General features: G+C 43.5%; 1 protein-coding gene across 1 annotated transcript in view; it reads right to left on the bottom strand.

The window, feature by feature from the left end:
• Nucleotides 1-18480, bottom strand: part of LOC142578715 (cytochrome P450 2A12-like) — a 36567-nt gene that overhangs the window by 737 nt on the left and 17350 nt on the right. The window contains exons 3-8 of the mRNA XM_075688217.1: nucleotides 17630-17754; nucleotides 17392-17498; nucleotides 16040-16341; nucleotides 13849-13961; nucleotides 12784-13042; nucleotides 6085-6275 (exon numbers count right to left, since the gene is read on the bottom strand). Of these exons, the coding sequence (XP_075544332.1) occupies nucleotides 6085-6275; nucleotides 12784-13042; nucleotides 13849-13961; nucleotides 16040-16341; nucleotides 17392-17498; nucleotides 17630-17754 (1097 nt within the window). The remainder of the gene's footprint in view (nucleotides 1-6084; nucleotides 6276-12783; nucleotides 13043-13848; nucleotides 13962-16039; nucleotides 16342-17391; nucleotides 17499-17629; nucleotides 17755-18480) is intronic.

Here is an 18480-nt window from a genome sequence, read left to right as displayed (position 1 = left end):
AGTAGGTAATCGGTCACGTAATACTCGAGCTCCATATTTAGCGGTTAGCTCCTACATCTATCTGCCTGGACAATATCCTCTTTGTGGAACGTATGCTCACATCTCCGAGATCATTCACAGACTCGTCTAGCTGAATATCTACATTCGACAGTCTAGTCATTTATAGGGCTGGTAACTGTAAAGTTGGGGCCAACGTATGACCGAACTTGCCTAAGTCCTGGCGGCTGAATCCCTTTGTGGCCCCGATTTTCTTTATTCAGACGTTAAGCTGCCGGTAGCAAGTGCAGCGGAAAATATTGAGCAAGCAGTGTTGCATATGAGTAAAGTTATAATATCAGCACAAAAAATGCGTGTGTCTCTATGTGTTTTGCAGGTCGCATTGATGTACAGCCCTTTTGTTGAGCGTTTCGCTACCGAGTATCCGCAGGAAAAATGACCCTAATATAATTATTGTTTTCATTCCTTCAAACAAACATATGCACAAAGAAACAGTCAGAAATACTATTGAATATATTTGTTTCAGAACAGCGCTTTAAAAATATATCTTAAATATATGATATACTAAGAGTTTGTTTAACCCCACCAGTAGTAAATAATTCATTGCAGAGCTTCAAACTCTAACGCGAGCTGATAAAGGCGCATTCTTTACCCTAAAATAGGACGATACGATTACTTTGATGAAGTCCCGTACACATTACGCCCAACTGATCTATGTGGGGTGAAGCCAAACCTGGGCTTGTAGGTTTTCATATGGACGAATCCAGCTTGTCCTCGGTATGTAGGAGGGTTACAAAATTCAATGACTAGACTGGCTCGTCCTCGGTAGGACAAGGATGAAGGAGTGCCGCCACCGTAATCTTAGAGCTGCAGATCCACCCAAAGAAACTAATGCAACCCCTGCAGCATGTAGCTCCCCCGACAGTCCTACAGGCGAGCATCCAGAGCACTGCAGCAATGTAGTAGACATATCCCAGAGTCTAAGCCCCGAAGAAGTTGATCTCCTGAAACGTGGTCTAACGTTTCGTCCGACGAACAACGCAGTAAACGAATACGAACTTCACAAAGATAAAACAGAGTTTTCACGACGCATGCGCATCAAGGAGTTCTTCTTCGATAGACCAGATGTAGGAAAAGAAGATAGAGACTCTCTTAGACCACCTAGCACGTGGACACCGGAAACCGAACAGTGCCCAGACCTCGATCTATACATAAAACTGATATCAAAGGAAATTCTAGAGTCAACGTGGCATTGCCGGGAACGCAAAAATTTGACCACCGCTCAACAACAAATCCTTAAAGAACTAGCGAAAGGGAATGATATTGTAATAAAGCCAGCAGAAAAAGGCGGTAGTATCGTAATCTGGCCTATAGAAAAGTACAAGAATGAGGCCTCTAAACAACTGAGCAACCACACCCATTACAGAAAACTCGACTCTAACCCAACTTTAGATTACAGCAATATTGTGATAAACACGGTAGCGGAGCTCCTGTCGAGGGAACTAATCACGCAATCTGAATATCGTTTCATGATGCCCAAGAACAAAAAAGCAGGCCGCTTTTATCTTCTTCCTAAAATACATAAAGTTCCGGTCGAAGAAATATTTACAGCAGAAATCCCAGGTCGGCCGATTGTGTCTAATAACAACAAACCTACTGAGTCACTATCTAAATTCTTAAATCACCACCTGTCAGATATACCCACCACCCTCCCATCTTTCGTTCAAGACACGCCCCGCTTCCTTCGAACTATCGATGACATCAATGCCAACCAAATCCTTTCCGACCGCGCTATTCTAGTCACTTCGGATGTTTCTGCCCTTTACACCAACATTCCCATGAGTGAAGGAATTGAAGTCATTTCTAGATCTCCCGCAATCAATCCCCAAGCACACGCTCCTCAAGTTTACTTATCGCTCCTTAGGTTAGTTCTCACGCTCAACTATTTCGAATTCGATTCCATTCACTACCTGCAAATTTTCGGCACTAGCATGGGTACGCCATTCGCTCCCACGTATGCGAAGATTTTCATAGGACAGCTTGAAGCAGACCTGCTGAAATCCTACCCTTTAAAACCCCACACCTATCTTCGTTACATTGACGACATATTTATAATATGGGAACACGGCACAAGCGCCTTAACCGACTTAATTATTCATTTCAATCGCTTTCACCCGAGTATAAAATTTACTGCTCACCACTCTCCTAGTCAGATCAACTTCCTGGACACGACGGTCTACATAGAAAACGGAAAACTGAGAACGACACTTTACCGGAAACCTACAGATAGTCTACTTATTTAGACTACAACAGTCTTCACCCGCGACATTGCAAGCAAGAAATTTTTGTCGGACAAGCGAAACGTATAAGAAGAATCTGCAGCGAAGACCACGATTATATCCACCACCTAAATGACCTTAAAACAACGCTAGCAGAAAGGAACTATGCCCAAGTTGCTCTCGATAGAGCTTATGAGGCCGCGTCAAGATTGGAGAGACAGTCGGAATTGGCGACGAGACAGCCCACACTAGAATCTGACACACCGCCGGCCTTTATAACAAAATATTATAATGCACTCCCAAGCATAAACAACATCCTAAGGAAATACCACCCAATATTATCAAGTAACGAGCGTCTGCGAAAAGCGTTCCCGGATGTACCTAAGGTTACCTATCGCCGAAATAGGAACTTTAAAGGCATGTTAGTGCACGCAAAAGTCAGCCAACAGCATTCCCCCATAATAAAAGCATGTTGTCGCCCTAGGTGCAAAACCTGCAGGCACCTTCAAAGTGACATTAAAATTAAAAGCACCGCAAATAGTTATACACATGAAATCAAATCTAGCTTCACTTGTACAAGTTCGGATGTGATTTATATGCTTGAATGTTCCTTCTGTAAGAAACAATATATCGGTGAAACAGGACAATCAATGAACGTCAGATTAAACGGACATCGCACGGTCACAGCTAAAAAGGTTCCCAAAGCCGTCGCCGAGCATTTCAACCAACCACGTCATAACTTTGATGAACTTAAACTCAACATCTTACAATCAAATTTCCGTTCTGAACGACAAAGAAAACACAGAGAATCATACCTTATCCATAAGTTCAAGACATTGCAACCAATAGGCATAAACGTTTCAAAGGGAGCTTTAGAATCTATTCGCTATGCTAAACTTCAAGCTATAGTCATCAACACTTAGTTTGATTTCTTGGTGTATCCTCCCCTTTTTTCCCCTTTGTTTTCGTTTCCATTCCTCCTTTTTTTTCTGTTTCTTTCTTTCTTTTTTTTTCAGCGGGCATGTCAGACTCCCTTGACACCCCGGCTAACACGCGTGCGTTGACAGACCGGGGTGGAGGGGGGGTGTGGCCCTGGCTTTGGCCTTGTGCACAGCATTCCTCTACTGTCAATTCGACGCGCTAACACACCTTCCCTCGTTTCCGCACCCTCCCGCCTCACACCCTCTCCCCTTTAAAGAACCGCACGTATATATACTGTGGCGAGGAAAGGGTACGTCGCCTTGAAGAAGACACGTCCACTTGTCGAAACGTTGGCTCCTGCATTCACCTTGTTCACGTTTTGCTCATCACCGTAATCTTTGTAACATAAGCGAAGCTATATATACACCGTATTCTTGTCCTTCGCGCCGTACGTCGTCACAAAAAAAGAAAAATCTGTGGGTTTTTTTCTGTCTTCGCGACCTATATTAACGGGCATTGTATGCTGCCCCCAGCAAGAGCTGTTGGCAGCCGTTCGTATCTTCGAGAGTTTCACCTAGACGGAAGAAAAAATTGAGCCTTGTGACTCGCTAAGTTACGCAAACATCCTTGCACCGAGTGTCACCGTTACCATAGCGTTTTCAAGTATCGTGATCTATAAGTATTCTTTATTCCGCTTCCATCATCTACAAAAAGAAATTGCGTTTAGATCTTTTTTCATGTCGGGCAAAGACGCTGAATCGAACACCTTTACCTGAAACTGAAAAAAAAATCGAGGACACCTAAGCACTTCTTATAAGTTGTGAGTGCGAAAGCATTTATGTCCAATTGAACGAAGCTGCGCGGCCCTTCAAGTTGTGAACTATTTGCGTGTGTGTGAATATTTTGACAAGCTTGGTCAAAGCCTCCCAGATAGCACAGGGCCCGTGCGCTTCGATCCGTGACGACATGCTGCCTTGCCCGACTGCCATAGAATCCAATGGGGACGCTCCCGAGCAAGCCGCACTGATTTTAACGTCACCGCTTTCATCACAACGGGCTTGGCAATGGAAATTTCGGTCCAAGTTGCATGATGCGATCAAACAGAGCGCGCAGGCCTGCTGTCTAGGAGGCCCTGGTTTATCCCAGTAGGTAAGGCACTCGGCTTCTGAGCGTAGGGTGATAGATTCGAAACCCACTACCACCAACGCTTTTCCCTTCGAATTTATTCTGGTTTATGTATTACTTTCTTTATAGCGATTACCGAGGCGAAGTTGGAAGGCAGGCGAGGAGCTTGCGCGGACAAGGAACGCGCGTACAACATATATTTTCGAGAGCGAGGGTAGACGTGGCGTCGCCGACGATGCCCTCCCCTTTCACGCAACACCTGGCGCGTCAACGTAGCAGCAGGTCTTCCCTTTCGCCCGCTCTGCTCTTTGTAGGCGCACACGTAACGTGGCGTCGCAGCCAATGGAAAATCTGCCGAGGCGCGCTCGTCACGTGGTGTCGCAGCGAATGGGAACTTAGATGTTGTTTCGCTACTTCAGACGACAAACGCCGGCTTTTCGATCAATGTGTCATTTGATGCCTTGCAACAAAAAATAATGGGCTTAGACCGAGCATGTTCATTACACCTTGAGCAGATTACCGGTAGCCTAATGAATGGCATACAGGGACGTGCAAATTTCTCTTAAAATGTGCGGAAAGATGTTTTGCGCTTACCGCAGCACTTTTCCTGTTCAATACTCGCAGAAAGACCTCATTTTCGAGTCTACGTCGTTCACAGTAACACTTGGCACAGTTAATTACGTAGTTTCCAAAAAGCAATGCGAAGTTGCCGTTATTTATAGGGATGCAAGCTGCTGCCGCCACGGCACTAGCATACACTTGTGCGACCGCCCACCGGCAGCAGCACAATGTGGCCACTCGCGGAGGGCTGCCGTGCTTTGCCCGGTCCTCTGGAACACGCTTATGTTATGCTAGCGTTTATGCTAGCGCCATCGCTGCAGCATCTTGCATCGCTGTACACGAGGACAACTTTGCATATTTTATTTCTTAGAAACAGCGCATTTAACTGTGCCATGTGTTAATGGGAACGACGTAGACTCCGAAATTCGATTTTTCTGAAAAAGTTTAGCAAGAACACTGTACCGGTGAGCGCAGAACATTTTTTCAAACATTTTAAGCGAAATATGCGCACCCCTGCAGATACAGTTGCAAAAGAAACACTGCCGAGTACCTCATACGTTTATAAGCGTTGATGAGGAAAGGACAATTCGTGGTCATACAGACAGGTAACTTCCTCTTGAGGCACTTAGCTTATGAAAATTCTAGCCGTGACTACAATTCAATATTCATGAATACAAGTCTAACTACACGAATAGATTCGCCGGAGATGTTAGGGTAAACTTCTTTAGCACGGAATTGTACAGAGCAGTTTTCTTGGCGAAAATTCAGTGCCCTTCCACTCTGCGATGAAGGATTACCAGTGAACCTGTGAATGTGGGCCCCCTAATGGCGAATGGCACCTCCACCGCGGATCGGCCCGGTATTGCACTACCTTCGGTATCGGCCCACATACGGGGAGTGCTTAAAGCCTACTTCGCCTCCGCCGCGGGTCTGCCCGGCATTTCACTATCTTCGGGATCGGCCCATGTATGAAAAATTGTTGGTCTTTGTCCACGGAGACCGCCAGAACCTAACCATAAACAGCTTGACTCTATGGGGCAACTCATTGTCACAAGGTGTCAAAAACTGCCCTGATGTGCCCGTTTATATTTTCCAGTATTCAGATATACTAGGTACACGACACCAGGTTTATGCTAAGCCAAACGCTTCAATATTATTAGTTCTGGTGAAGAGTTCTTTTGACAACTAGTTCCAAACTTACCTGTGCTAAACGGTAGAAACGCTATCGGTTTCTCTTTTGCTTCTGTGCCATCGGTATTGAGAAATCGCGTTGGATCATACTTGGATGGACAGTGCCAGTAGACTGGGTCATTGTGAAGGCTCCAGAAGTTTGCTACCACTACAGTGCCAGCAGGCACATCGTAACCGCAAATTACTGTATTTCTTGCAGCCCTATAGTAAAAACAAAAAGGAACAAAATGTATTATCTAAATTAAGAAAACGAGTCAATGCACGCTGCTTCAATATATGCGAGCTGAAGAAATGTTCAGCATGACTTGCGAAAGAAAGCAACTTGGTTTGTGTTCGACAAGAAACCACAGTCACAGAACGCATTTGTTGTCTGGGGGAAAACAGGTACTGAATTTCTAAATGGGGGAAGAGACTTGGCTTGCGCGGCAAGGCAGTAGACAAAGTACTAAGTGCATGAAGGTGTAATCGAAAAATTTGCTGCGCTGTTTCCCAGGTGCACGACATATTCGAGAACCCTGCTAGTACTATGTTAGCAGAATAGTACCGCAGTGACCAGCATGCTAACTTCGGCACGTGGATTAAAGATGACGGTCATTTCAGATTGTTATTATAAATCCTGCCATGATGCGGGATTACATTCATTTTTACGACATACTTTTTCCTCGGCCTCAAGGCAACCCGCCTCGAAAAAATAAATCATTTTCATAGATGTCTAAAGATGTTTCCTTCTAAGGCAGTTAAATAGAGACATATAAAGCAGAAGTACTCATATTTCGTAAATAGCTGTGTAAAAAGCATGTTAACGTGCGAACACAATACGCCATAGTACCGGGTATAGCAGACCGTGGTCGCAATATGCTTTACGACTAAATGTAACTAATTGGACTAATACACAGGGTGCATACCCCTTGATATAATTTTGAGACCATGGCCTATGAAAACTCTTAACTACTGTTATTGAGGTTGTGTCACTGTAGGAGCAAATCAAATTTTGCTTTAAATAATAGATTCCACCAAATCATCAAAACAAAAGATCACACGAAATATACACAGGAGGTTCAAGAAATGAATTTGGGTCTAACGAGAACTGCTCAGCTAGGAATATATACACGTGGACCGTTCTACGCATGACTCGTGCTATAGCCGTAATCGACTGGTCCACGGGGTTTGAAAATCCTAAAGCAAAAATGCGGCTATGAGAAACGCCGCAGTCGTAGACTCCGGATTGATTTTTACCACATGGGATTGTTTAGCGTGCACTTTAATCTAAGTGCACGGGTATTCTGGCGTTCTGGCCCATCGGAAGGCGCTCGCCATGGCCAGGCATCGAACCGGCTACCTCCTGATCAGCACCCCTAAACCACCGCGACGGCTGCCTGAACATGAGTCACATTTATAATTAATACAAAGACCTCTTAGCACTAAGCTGTCGAACAACAACACGAAAGAGCTGCATGTGAAAAAATAGGTGACTGACAAATTACGCTTTTCTGCCTTGGGAGGCTTTACGCAAGTGCCGAGATGTTGCTTGTGTCCTTATGTAAAAACCGAAGGCGGTGTGGCGCTGAACCTGTAATAACAAAGCCAGAGCTACCATGCCTACTTTCTGCAGTTTCTCATTATGAATCCAGAGGCCACGAATACCGAACTTAGGGCTTTTACCTAAGGAAATCGCCTGAGAAAATTATTGGCAGCAAGCACTCGCCGGCAAAGATAAGCTTAGAAAGAGTGATGAAGCCGTGCCTATTCTGCAGTGGGCTAGTTGTTTCGACATAATTAACACTTTCGCGCAGAGAGACGAAGGGACAGGACTTGAGAGAAAACAACACATGACGTGCTCAGGTGTCGCGTGTTGTTTTCTCGCTCAAGTCCTGTCCCTTCGTCTTTTCCCGCCGCAGTGTTCATTATATCTTCGCAGTAGCGTTTGCTCAGAAATGGAGTCGAGTCCCACAAAATTTACGAGCTGTATATATCGAAGATGGAGGAAGTTGAACATTTTGAAAGACTGATGCTGTCGCCTGTATTTTAGCGAAAACATGTCGCCTAATCAAATTGATTGATTGTCAAAGAGCCTAGTTATTACGTCACAACGCTGTAACCTGTGAGTTTAATGCTACCGGACAATCCCTTCTCCAGCAAGACAGGTAAGTACAGGAGAGCTTCAACAGCACCTTTGAGCAATCAGAAATTATGGATAAGTAATATGTCTGCTATAAAAGAACCAGAAAACACGGACTGATGCCATTGCCCAGCCTGCGTACTAAAACGCCGCTTGAAACGCGTAACCGCCAAATTTTTGCTTCCTTTGGCATTGGCTACTGTGACTCTGACCCACAATTTTCTGCCAGAGAAATATTTCATTCAAGCACTGTCGCAAGGCTCAAATACTTGAAGTTACTTCTGAAAAAATATCAGAATGGTATTGACTATCTTCAGTTTCTTAAAGCAAAAGTGACGCCTGAAATTGGCCGCAAGATAAAAACGCCCAAAATCTCCATTGGTGTCAAATTACCGAGAAACAATTTTGTAGGTTTTGCAAGAAAACCCAGACGCTTGGCAGAATAGTTCCAGTGTAATAGGGAGGCAGAAGAAGAATCGAGGTAAATCATTCAAGAAGCGCCGAATAAAAATTGGTAGCACTGAGAAAGTTATGAACAATACCTGACATAAAATCAACTCTTCAAGGGTGAAAATTGGAGTGGTTGTGTTATGGAACACTGCAAGGTTGCATAAAATGGCTGTCAGTATATACGCCGACCGTGATGTCCCTGCAGTGAACTGTCTGACATCTCTCCTAGCCAGCGCAGCACTCTGCTAGTCCATTCACGTTGTGAAAGTATGATGCTAAAAAAAACGAGATTGAAACAATTAACACTAGACTACTCTGCCAATATGTCCTACGTCAGACACCTGTGTTTGTTGTGAATAATGACTGGCAAAGATGTATCCCTCTCACTGAGACCGTGTAAGGCAGGCACGCCGCTCTAACATGGAAACAACTGTGCAAGTTTTACATCTAGCTGCACGAACAGGAACGCGACAGCAGCGCATCAGTTTTATAGCAACACGCTGAGGGATTGCAAGGTGCGTACTAAACCTCGTGGGATGTCACAGTGGCGGTAATGTGACACGCGAGCGGCGACACGCAGCCATCCAGTTTCGTGCGGCGCAACATTAGAAAGTGTTTTAGTACAAGCTGCGCCAAAAGAAAGTTAGGATGTTGTACTCTGTAAATCGACAAATAAAGAATTTATTTATTTATTTATTTATTATTTTTAAGAAAGACAAAAAAGTGACCAGACGAGCGTAGATCTACAACCAGTTTTATTGGAAGAGATAAAGAAAACATAACCAATGTTGGCATTTTAGCAATAGTTTCGCTTTATTTACGGACTCTACGGTCTATTTAGCGACAAATATTTGTATTGGACGACCTGCGGCTTTTTTTTTTTTTAGCGACGGGACAGAAGAAGTGCCGACATTTCTGTGATCTCGAAGTTAGAATACTTGCTGCAGAAACGACTTTCTAGAACGCGCTCTACTATTCAAAAGCTATAAAAATGCGGCCGATATTCACGGTATCGCGTGCGAGCCCTTTGACCATGATAGGTAACGATGGTCTCGACGCTGCGGTCAATGGCCCTGAGAGCTTCATTGTATTCTTCACAGCGTGCTCACATAGTGAATCTTTTTTTACATTCTTTAGTTAGTATGTCCACTTGGTTGATGTCCACAAGCGTAGCAGTAAATTAAATTATCAAAACTTATTGCAGCAAATTTTCTAGCGAGAGCTAGAACCTCGTAAACGAATTGAACAGATCAGTTGTAAAAATTGTGCATATCAAGTGGCTGGGCTTTTTCACGCCAATACATACGTTATGCCCCTGTTTCTCACCGCTCTCGCAACAATCAATACAGCACATATATTTCCGGTAGATCAAGGACTGGTGACGTAGTATTTGATCTGTATAAAGGTTTTGTGTTTGGTCATTGCCACGTTGACAACATGATTAAGATAGTACCACATAATTCAGTTAACCTTTCACGAGCGCCGACAACTAGGAAATTCGCAAGTCATAACACGGACGAAGTCCATCTTTGTACTAGGAAAATCAGGTGATTCTTACTCTCTTTAACCATGCTGTATTTGTAACCATAACATCTGAAGCTGAAAGCGGGGTATAAGCGTTCATCACGCTTGTTTTTTAGGGGTGTGCGAGAAGTAATTTTTGAGACCGAATCGAATACGAATCGAACAGTGCCAGGAGAGAATCGAATCGAATGTGCGATAGTTTTTGAATAGATCTCGAATAATGAACAGCTTTTTTGACAATTAATATAAAACGATGATGACGTCCTAGTATTCTTAAAGTTAGTAAGCTTCTCAAATTGCATAGTAGCTTAAAAAGCGGCTTTTAATAAAAACACAAATTGAGCATTTGGAGCAAACTAGCAGTTTCTCCACAACCACAGGACTCTTCAGAGAGTGCGAATGATCGTTGTATAGCTTGTCTACCTAAGCAACACAGCCTGCTTCGAAAGTTCGCATGTTTCATGCTGATGCTTTGCCCGCGAGGGGGAAAATTTACCGCACTTGTGTGCCACTTTTATGTTTAATTGACGGCAGTTGACGATCTGAAAAATTCGAAAAGTATTCGAAAAGTATTCGCATTCACGAATAATGACTACACAAGTCGAAGTCCAAGTTGAATAGGACAATGTTCAATTCGTTATTTAAAAGTCACAAATATTCGCACACCCCTAATGCTTTTGTTTAAATATGTACATTAGTAAACTAAATCTAATTTACAACCTGCTGGTAAATTTAGACTTTATTCTTCAACTGCGCAAGTGCTAGAAGAACGCAAAATCTTGCCGTAGACGCCTTATGCCGTTTAGCCCACATTCAAGTGTTCCAAAAAGTATACATTACATAAAAATCACTCAACATCTTTAGCGACAATTTTAGGGACTTTACAGCAAGATCTAGCTAAATTTAATAACGATTTTCCTTACGTTTAGCGAAGCACTCGAGAAAAATTGGCGACACTGACCCTGACATGGTGTTCTGTAGTTTCTTGCTTTACAATAAACACTTTTTATTTAAAGCCCGCAATACTTGCTCAAACAAATATCAGGCGCAAGAAAAACCAAAGCTATCTATTCGCTAATTAAACTACTTACGTTAATTAACCTCTTCGTTACAAACATGATGGATGATATCCATATTGGAAACTTGAAGGCATGAGACATAACATTCCAGTTCCATGTTTCAACATTCAAAAACTGTCAAGTAAACCGAAACAATTGTCGTCAAATTATTCGGGAAATTTACCGGTTTACGCTGTGCCGCACTGCGAAGCGCGGCTCCTGGCGCCACGCCTTTGCAATGCAGCGAGGCCGAGTAGAACGAAGCTGCCATTACACTTCCACATTTACTCGTTCCTACTGGGATCGCCACTGCACGCAACTCCCGACTGGATGTGCTCTCACTTTTTCACGCCGCCCTGCTACGTCACAGCAGGATTGCACCGCGAGCCGGACTTTGCATTGCCGCGTGAGTAATCAGGTAACTACAGTAGCACACTGGTTCTTATGCTGGACGCTGCACTCCCTTCGATAATGCGCATGCGCGCATTATTTCATTTTCCTGATGAGGTCGAAAACACTTAAAAGCTTGGTTAGTGTGGAAAACACTGTTTTCACCCCCACCCCCCACTTTTTGAAGTTTCCCTTGCTTGCCTTCTATACCATCTTGTCGCACAGCTTGTGCCAGTGCATCCGTACAAACCAGCCCAGCTATAAACCTTGCTGAGCGTGGGAATGCCTCTTTTGCGAATTTCTCAAGGAGTTTTTTTCCTGACAACTTATTTTGACTTCGCTCTGATATGGCTCTGTTTGGCACTGTTCTTCTATATATGTTGGACCATAATTATATCTTTCTTTTTTACTACGCTTTTCTGATCACCTCTACACTCACGCATATGTGTATACGGGGTGAACATTTTTATCTTTTAAGGAATGCCTAAGGATCATCTGTTGCAGCTAACATGATTCTAATGCTAGAGTTGGATTATTCCGAGCGGCGGGAATTACTTGCATGATAAATCGTAACGAATATTCATCTCATTAACAAGAAACCGCTAATTATCTTCTTGATTACTTATCTCACGACCCATGTTGCAGTTTAAGAATCGTAGCCTCCGAGCTCGCAAGGCGTATTTACTTGAAATTAATTTCCAGAATGACACCAGGTTGGAGATATGCGCAATAAAACTTGCCATAACGATCCACTTTTGGTCTTCTTACTTTTTTTACGAAATGCCCTTTTATCCACTGACGCACAAAAGTTACGGGAACACTCGCGTATTTCGTCGCACATTTAGGGAAATAATGTATCCCGAAACTTCCTTACAAGTGGATACGCCTTGCGAACTCACCGGCTCCATACCGTAAATTGCGCTATGTGCGATAAATTATTGATTAGGAAGTTAATTATTGAATTCCCGGTAATTAGACGAATGTGTGTTTCGATTTTCCCTGCTACCGATGTACGCCCCTTCGAATAATACAGCTCAAGGACAAGAAGTACGCTACATGTACCTCTCCATCCGCATATGCATGTGTGGGTATGTGTGGGTGTTGCGCATGTGTGAGATAGAAATAAAGAGATGAACTTCTCGTTTCCACGCGTAGGTTCGTCACTTACGCCCTGTTTATGCCGATGGGCGATATTGTCCTCCAGCGCAGCATCTCCAGCATTGAGGCCATGGTGAATGGCATGCGCAGCCGGTCGTCCCACTGAGGCGCCCGCAGCTTGCCCACAGCAGCATCAATCTCCCTGTGTATGCGCGCCTGATGACCATCTGGGTCACTGGCCGCGATGTACAGGTTCCACAAGATGGCACTCCTGACTGTGTTGGTCGAAGCGCTGTAGAAGTTGATCGCAGTCGCTTCCAGAATTGCCACTGCGACAAAATGTGACCTCTCACTTTTGCGAAGAACACTGCTCTCTGGCACAAGACAAGTTTGTCTTGTCTCATAATGTCACAAAATATAGAACACATCCCATTCGAAGCTGAATTCTCTTATAAATAGCTTAATCAGTATGTAGAAAGTCTATAGTTGCTTTTACTTGAAAGTTTCTACAGCGTCACTTGACGCCCCATGATCTTATGGCTCTCACTTTATTTCGACCGTTGTATGCCCATTATTTGAGAACAACTAGCCTCAAACATTGTGTACAGCCTTTGGTACAGCAACGTTTGTCTATAAAATATTTGCATCTTTCATGAACAAAAGTAAAACTTCCTAAACGAAAGCAAACAAACATATAAGTGTATAGGCAGTCGTCTTCAGACTATGGAATTTCCTACCTATATGAGAATTTCTCGAAAGTCATTTCAAGTTTAAAATCAACGCGCGTTGAAATTACTTAAGGGCAATCAAATTTAAAAGCTAGTCCAGCGAGGAAACATCGGTTGATGTTTTCGTGCGACGTGCTATGTTGGCAATAACTGACTTTCTTCGGAAAAAAAATTATAAAGAATACTTTGAAGAAAGCCGGCAGCGAAGGTATTCATTCGTTAGCCAGAAATACGTGTTTGATTAATGTAGAATAGATAGAACTTCAGAAAACAAGTTATACGGATTCGAGTACGTTTAAGTCATTCTGCTCTTTCTTCTTTGTTTTCTTTTCAATATTTATCCCGAGGAGGACAGCAAAGTGTTTAAAGTCATCTCCACTACCTCTAGGAAGGTTTCAAGTACTTACAGCTGAAGTGGGAATTGATGCCCTTGTTTTCTTGGACCTTTCTCAAATAACCATCTATAAAATCTCTGTCTTTATATTGATCCATGATTTGTTCCCTGTTCTTCACTTCAGCTCTGTAACACAATGCACAGAGACAGAATAATATGCGCACAGTTGTTTTAGAATGAACAGCCGCTATATTCGTGTGCATTTATTCGTGTGCATTTAGGAAGTTTACACGCTTCTAGTTAAGTTTATATTAAGGAGTTAATTAGGTTAATTTAAGTGACTGCAATATAAGTTTCCATCGATTAGAAACATCTAGTTTGTTTCCTTCATGAATGATATTTCAGAGAAAAAAATTGTAGTGCTCAATATAAAAGCGACTGGAATGTGAACAGCCAGCGCTATCTGAAAAGGAGGGGGCAGGAGGGGAGAGGCAGGTGGAATTATTTTTAACAGTGTGTGTTTAAATTTCTCGTTGCCCCAGCTAGACAGATACGGGTGTTACTCTGCTATAAACGCGCGGACAACAAAAGTGGACAGGACGCGCGCAGGCTCACCACAGACAAGTTGTGAGTACGCGCGTGTCCTGTCCATTTCTACATCTGTTGTCCGTGTGTGTATAGCGCAGTAACCCCGGTACTGCAAGATGTACTTCTACCAACTGGCCCAACTTGCCGCTCTAGTACACAGATACTTTCCAAGTAAACAAAACATTCGCTAAGCGCCGCCGCATGCAACGTACACGTATAGTTTTTGTTACTTAAGAAAAAATAAACTCCAAAAGAATTCGTACACGGACTAGGTCGTAGTTTCTTCTTGAAAACGGAGCTTTTTACAGCTCAAATGAACAGTGCATACACCAGCACAAACTACAAACAGGGGAGCTGGCTTCCAACATTTTCTTTTGAAATCATGAAACTAAGTTTTTACTCGCATACATGTGATCAAACAACCCATACACATCAGAGACGACCATTCAGAAACGGCTGTTCTTATCACTAATATTTACGTGAGCATTTCCCATGGCCTAGAGAAGCTGGAGATCCTGGCGTGGGTGGCTCTGGTGTAAATTTTAATGACGAAAAATTGCGTTTCTGCATGGACATTTTGACGTGTATTTTTTGTTCGATCACATGTCTGTACGCATAGAAGTTGGTTTGACGACTTCAAAATAAAAAGTGGGAAGCCAGCGCCTTCATATGTCGTTTGTGTTCGTTTAAGTAGAATTTCGGTAAGCTTAAACGCTTAAACGAGGAGCAGCTTCTAAATTGTTTTGTTTTGTATTTGGGTGATGAAAAAGCAAGCTTTCGGTAATCGGAACCTAAATTTTCACGGCTCACGTCAAACAGAATCAGGGAAGCATGCTTTGAAGAAATTTTAGAGACAGAGGCAGGATCTGAAGTATATATTTTGCAAGACCTGCCTTTAATTCAGGAACTCACTCTTGAAAACCGATGGGAAGGGCTCAAGCAGGCAACAAGCTGGCATATTTTTAGTCCCTAGCATGCCCAGAGCTGCATGCGTGCCACCCTATAGGTGACCAAAATAAGGACAACCGGGATTTCGGACGCCTCGCAGCGCACCATTCGACAATGTTGACTCCTCCTACACGACTGCGTGCTATTTAGTCACTGACTGGAACAGTAAGAGCTTTGTTTTTGTTTTGATGCGTCGCGGGCGCGTCCTAAAAACTTTAACTAGCACGCCCAGTAGCTCTCGAACGCAACTAATCCACGGGACAGACGAGCTGATAGATTCATGCTAGATATCCATGCTAGCAGCGTTAATAGGGTGCATGGCATAGAGTGCTGTCCCTCTGCATATATTTCTCAGTAAACGGAACGCCTCTTATTCCGAATATATGTATTTCTCCGGTCCCTAGAGGTTCCGCTTAACGAGATTCTGCTGCGTATCTTGTCAATTCGCGCTGTACAAACTCAGCTTTGAAACAACTTGAACTCGATGACAAACGCGTGAAGTACTTCTTTACAGACAAGTACTACAGCGACCGTAATATACAAAGTAAGTGTGCCTACACTGTTAAGCTCTCAGGGAAGAGGCAACGGCGCGACCACATTTTGAATGCATGCATCGTATTTCAATCCCCATGGAGGCAATCCAGATTAGGATGCCCTTTCGTGGTTCCAGCGCCAACTCGCGGGTGTAGATGCTGCACACAGGTTTCAATGGCGGCGTCTATACTGACCTGACAAGCTTTTTGAACTCTTTGAAGACGTAGTTGACTATGCGGAGCCTTGTTTTCGGGATGTACACAGCGAAGAAGCGGACTACGGGCAGGAAGTCATTGTATGTGAAGAAGTTGGCGTTCTGCAGGAACAGGGTGAGCAGTTCCGCCACCAAGCGACCCCGTGGCTCGTGGGGGTCGCAGCGTTCGCCAAACAGCAGGGCCGTCATGTTATTAGCCACACTGGCAGTGAGCTGCTGCGCAACTTTCACTGGCTTTGCCTTGCTGAATTCCAATAGGTTGGTGAAGCCCTGAATCTCCTCCTAGTTCGAGAAAAAACGAGAGAGAATACGACATCCACAGCGCCCGCGTCAACTCTCTTAGGTGACGCTTTCGACAATTTTATTTTCTTATTGTAGTCACCCGATTGCTAGCACCTTGCACAGTATTAGGCATAATTTTGCTTATGACCAACAAGTGAACATTTCGGTGTGCAATGCACTGAACTTTATTCACTGCACTGTATTTCTAACTATGCATGAGTAAGAGAGGCAGTGATAAGCAAGAACTTCAGTATATACAGTAAGATGACCTGAGGTGGGGGGGGGGACGTGAAGGGGGGTGAAAGAGTCGGCTAAAAGCAGTAATTTTGAGTAATCGAGTGGTTAACAAATTCTGTAGTTTTACGTGCCAAAACCACGATGTGATTGTGAAAGAAACCGTAGTGGAGGATTCCGAATTGATTTTTATCACATCTTACCCCCATTGAAATGCGACCGCGACGGTGGGATCGAAACCACACGCTCGAGCTCAGCAGCGTAACGCCATATCCGCTCGTCAGCCACGGCGGTATTCACTGATTGTATAATAATAATTAATTAGTTAGTCGATACATCAATCCATTCGTTGATTGATTGATTGATTGATTGATTGATTGATTGATTGATTGATTGATTGATTGATTGATTGATTGATTTACATTAGGTGAAGCCCGCTCCATCCAAGAAATTTGATTTCTGAGGACAACGTTACATGTACTGGTTTGAAATTAACAGTTTGCTGAAAGAAGCCGTCCCCGTCTCGCTTGTCATTGTCGCAGTCCGTTTGCCGTGGTTTATAGACCAGCATCATAGCACCATTTTAGTGATGCTGCCAAAACAACTTTTACCACGACCATAAACTCTGTGCTGATTAGAAGTCATCGGTTAATTCTAGAATTGCATAACCTTTCGAAGCAATATCAGTAGTTCTCACTGGAAGACAGGTCAGGAACGAAATTCTCTGTACATATTACACTTCGCTGCTTCCTCCTATACTTTCAGGCTTCTCGGCTCGTACGTGAGGACATTTAACTCCCGCGTACTCGCTCTTACCTGAATGTGCTTCTCCATGGGTTTCTTGGCAAAGCCCAAGTTTCTCAGCACCTGGAAGCAGTACCTTCGGTTCACTTGCCATATTTCTCCGTTCAAACCTCCGATTCCTGACGACAAAAGGAGAAAATCAGGAATACTGCTCAATGGTGAACTACTTACTAGCAGTGTATGTTGCTTACGATAAAAGTCAGTGAAACGTTTCGAGGAAAGCGAACGAAAATATTGTAGAGTACAAAACCTTTCGTGTCGAGATACCGAAACACAAAGTCTTCGGGCCTGTAGTAAATGTCGGGATTGTTGAGACCTTCCCGGACGGAAGCGACGTCATTCAACACAACCACATCTCTACAGCCAAGGCGGACCCTGAAAGCGTCATAACGTCATTGTGGCAGTAAGATTAATCACATTCACCGTAAAAGCTGTATGTTTAGGATTTCATTTGGCAATACAGGTAAGGTTTCTATACACAACTTCTTTTACTGGTCTTAACTTGGCCCTACGGGTCTCTTTAATACTTTCTGTTCCAATAATTCCTGTGGGAATTACGATTCGTCATGAGGTTGATTTTGACGAAAGAAAGCAGAAGTGACAACTAATGTGAGAGCTCACAATCCTCACAACGAAAGAAAGCGAAAAACGTGGCTTTGGGGACTAAGCATAGCGTTGAGCAAAGCGTTTCTGCTCTTATTCCTAAAATACAAATTCACCGTGCCACCCGATAGCTCTTAACGCTTTTTCTGAAAAAAGAAATGCATATCGCTGAATTCAGTTCATAAAGAGAAATCGAAATCAAGATTGATTCACTTAACTTGTTTGCTACGAATAGTAGATATGGTACAAGGAGAAGCACCCGATATTTCTGAAGAACTTTGAAAAACCTCTACTTTCTCCTAAGGAACTCGTGGATGCTACTGAAGAACCGCTGTAGAAGCTTAGTCTACCGCACATTATTCTCCGAAATATCAGAATTGTTGGTCTCAACGATAGCTCCAATTATGGGCCTTATAACGTAACACAATTCCAATATGTTCTTATTCCAGCCTCCTGACGTCAAATTTACGTAACCACCGACGCAAGCATAGGGCGGTA

The sequence above is a fragment of the Dermacentor variabilis genome, chromosome 4 (genome assembly GCF_050947875.1).
Source record: "Dermacentor variabilis isolate Ectoservices chromosome 4, ASM5094787v1, whole genome shotgun sequence".
NCBI classification, from domain to species: Eukaryota; Metazoa; Arthropoda; class Arachnida; order Ixodida; family Ixodidae; genus Dermacentor; species Dermacentor variabilis.
Note: the sequence above shows the minus strand (reverse complement) of the source record. Positions and strands in the feature narration are given on the sequence as shown.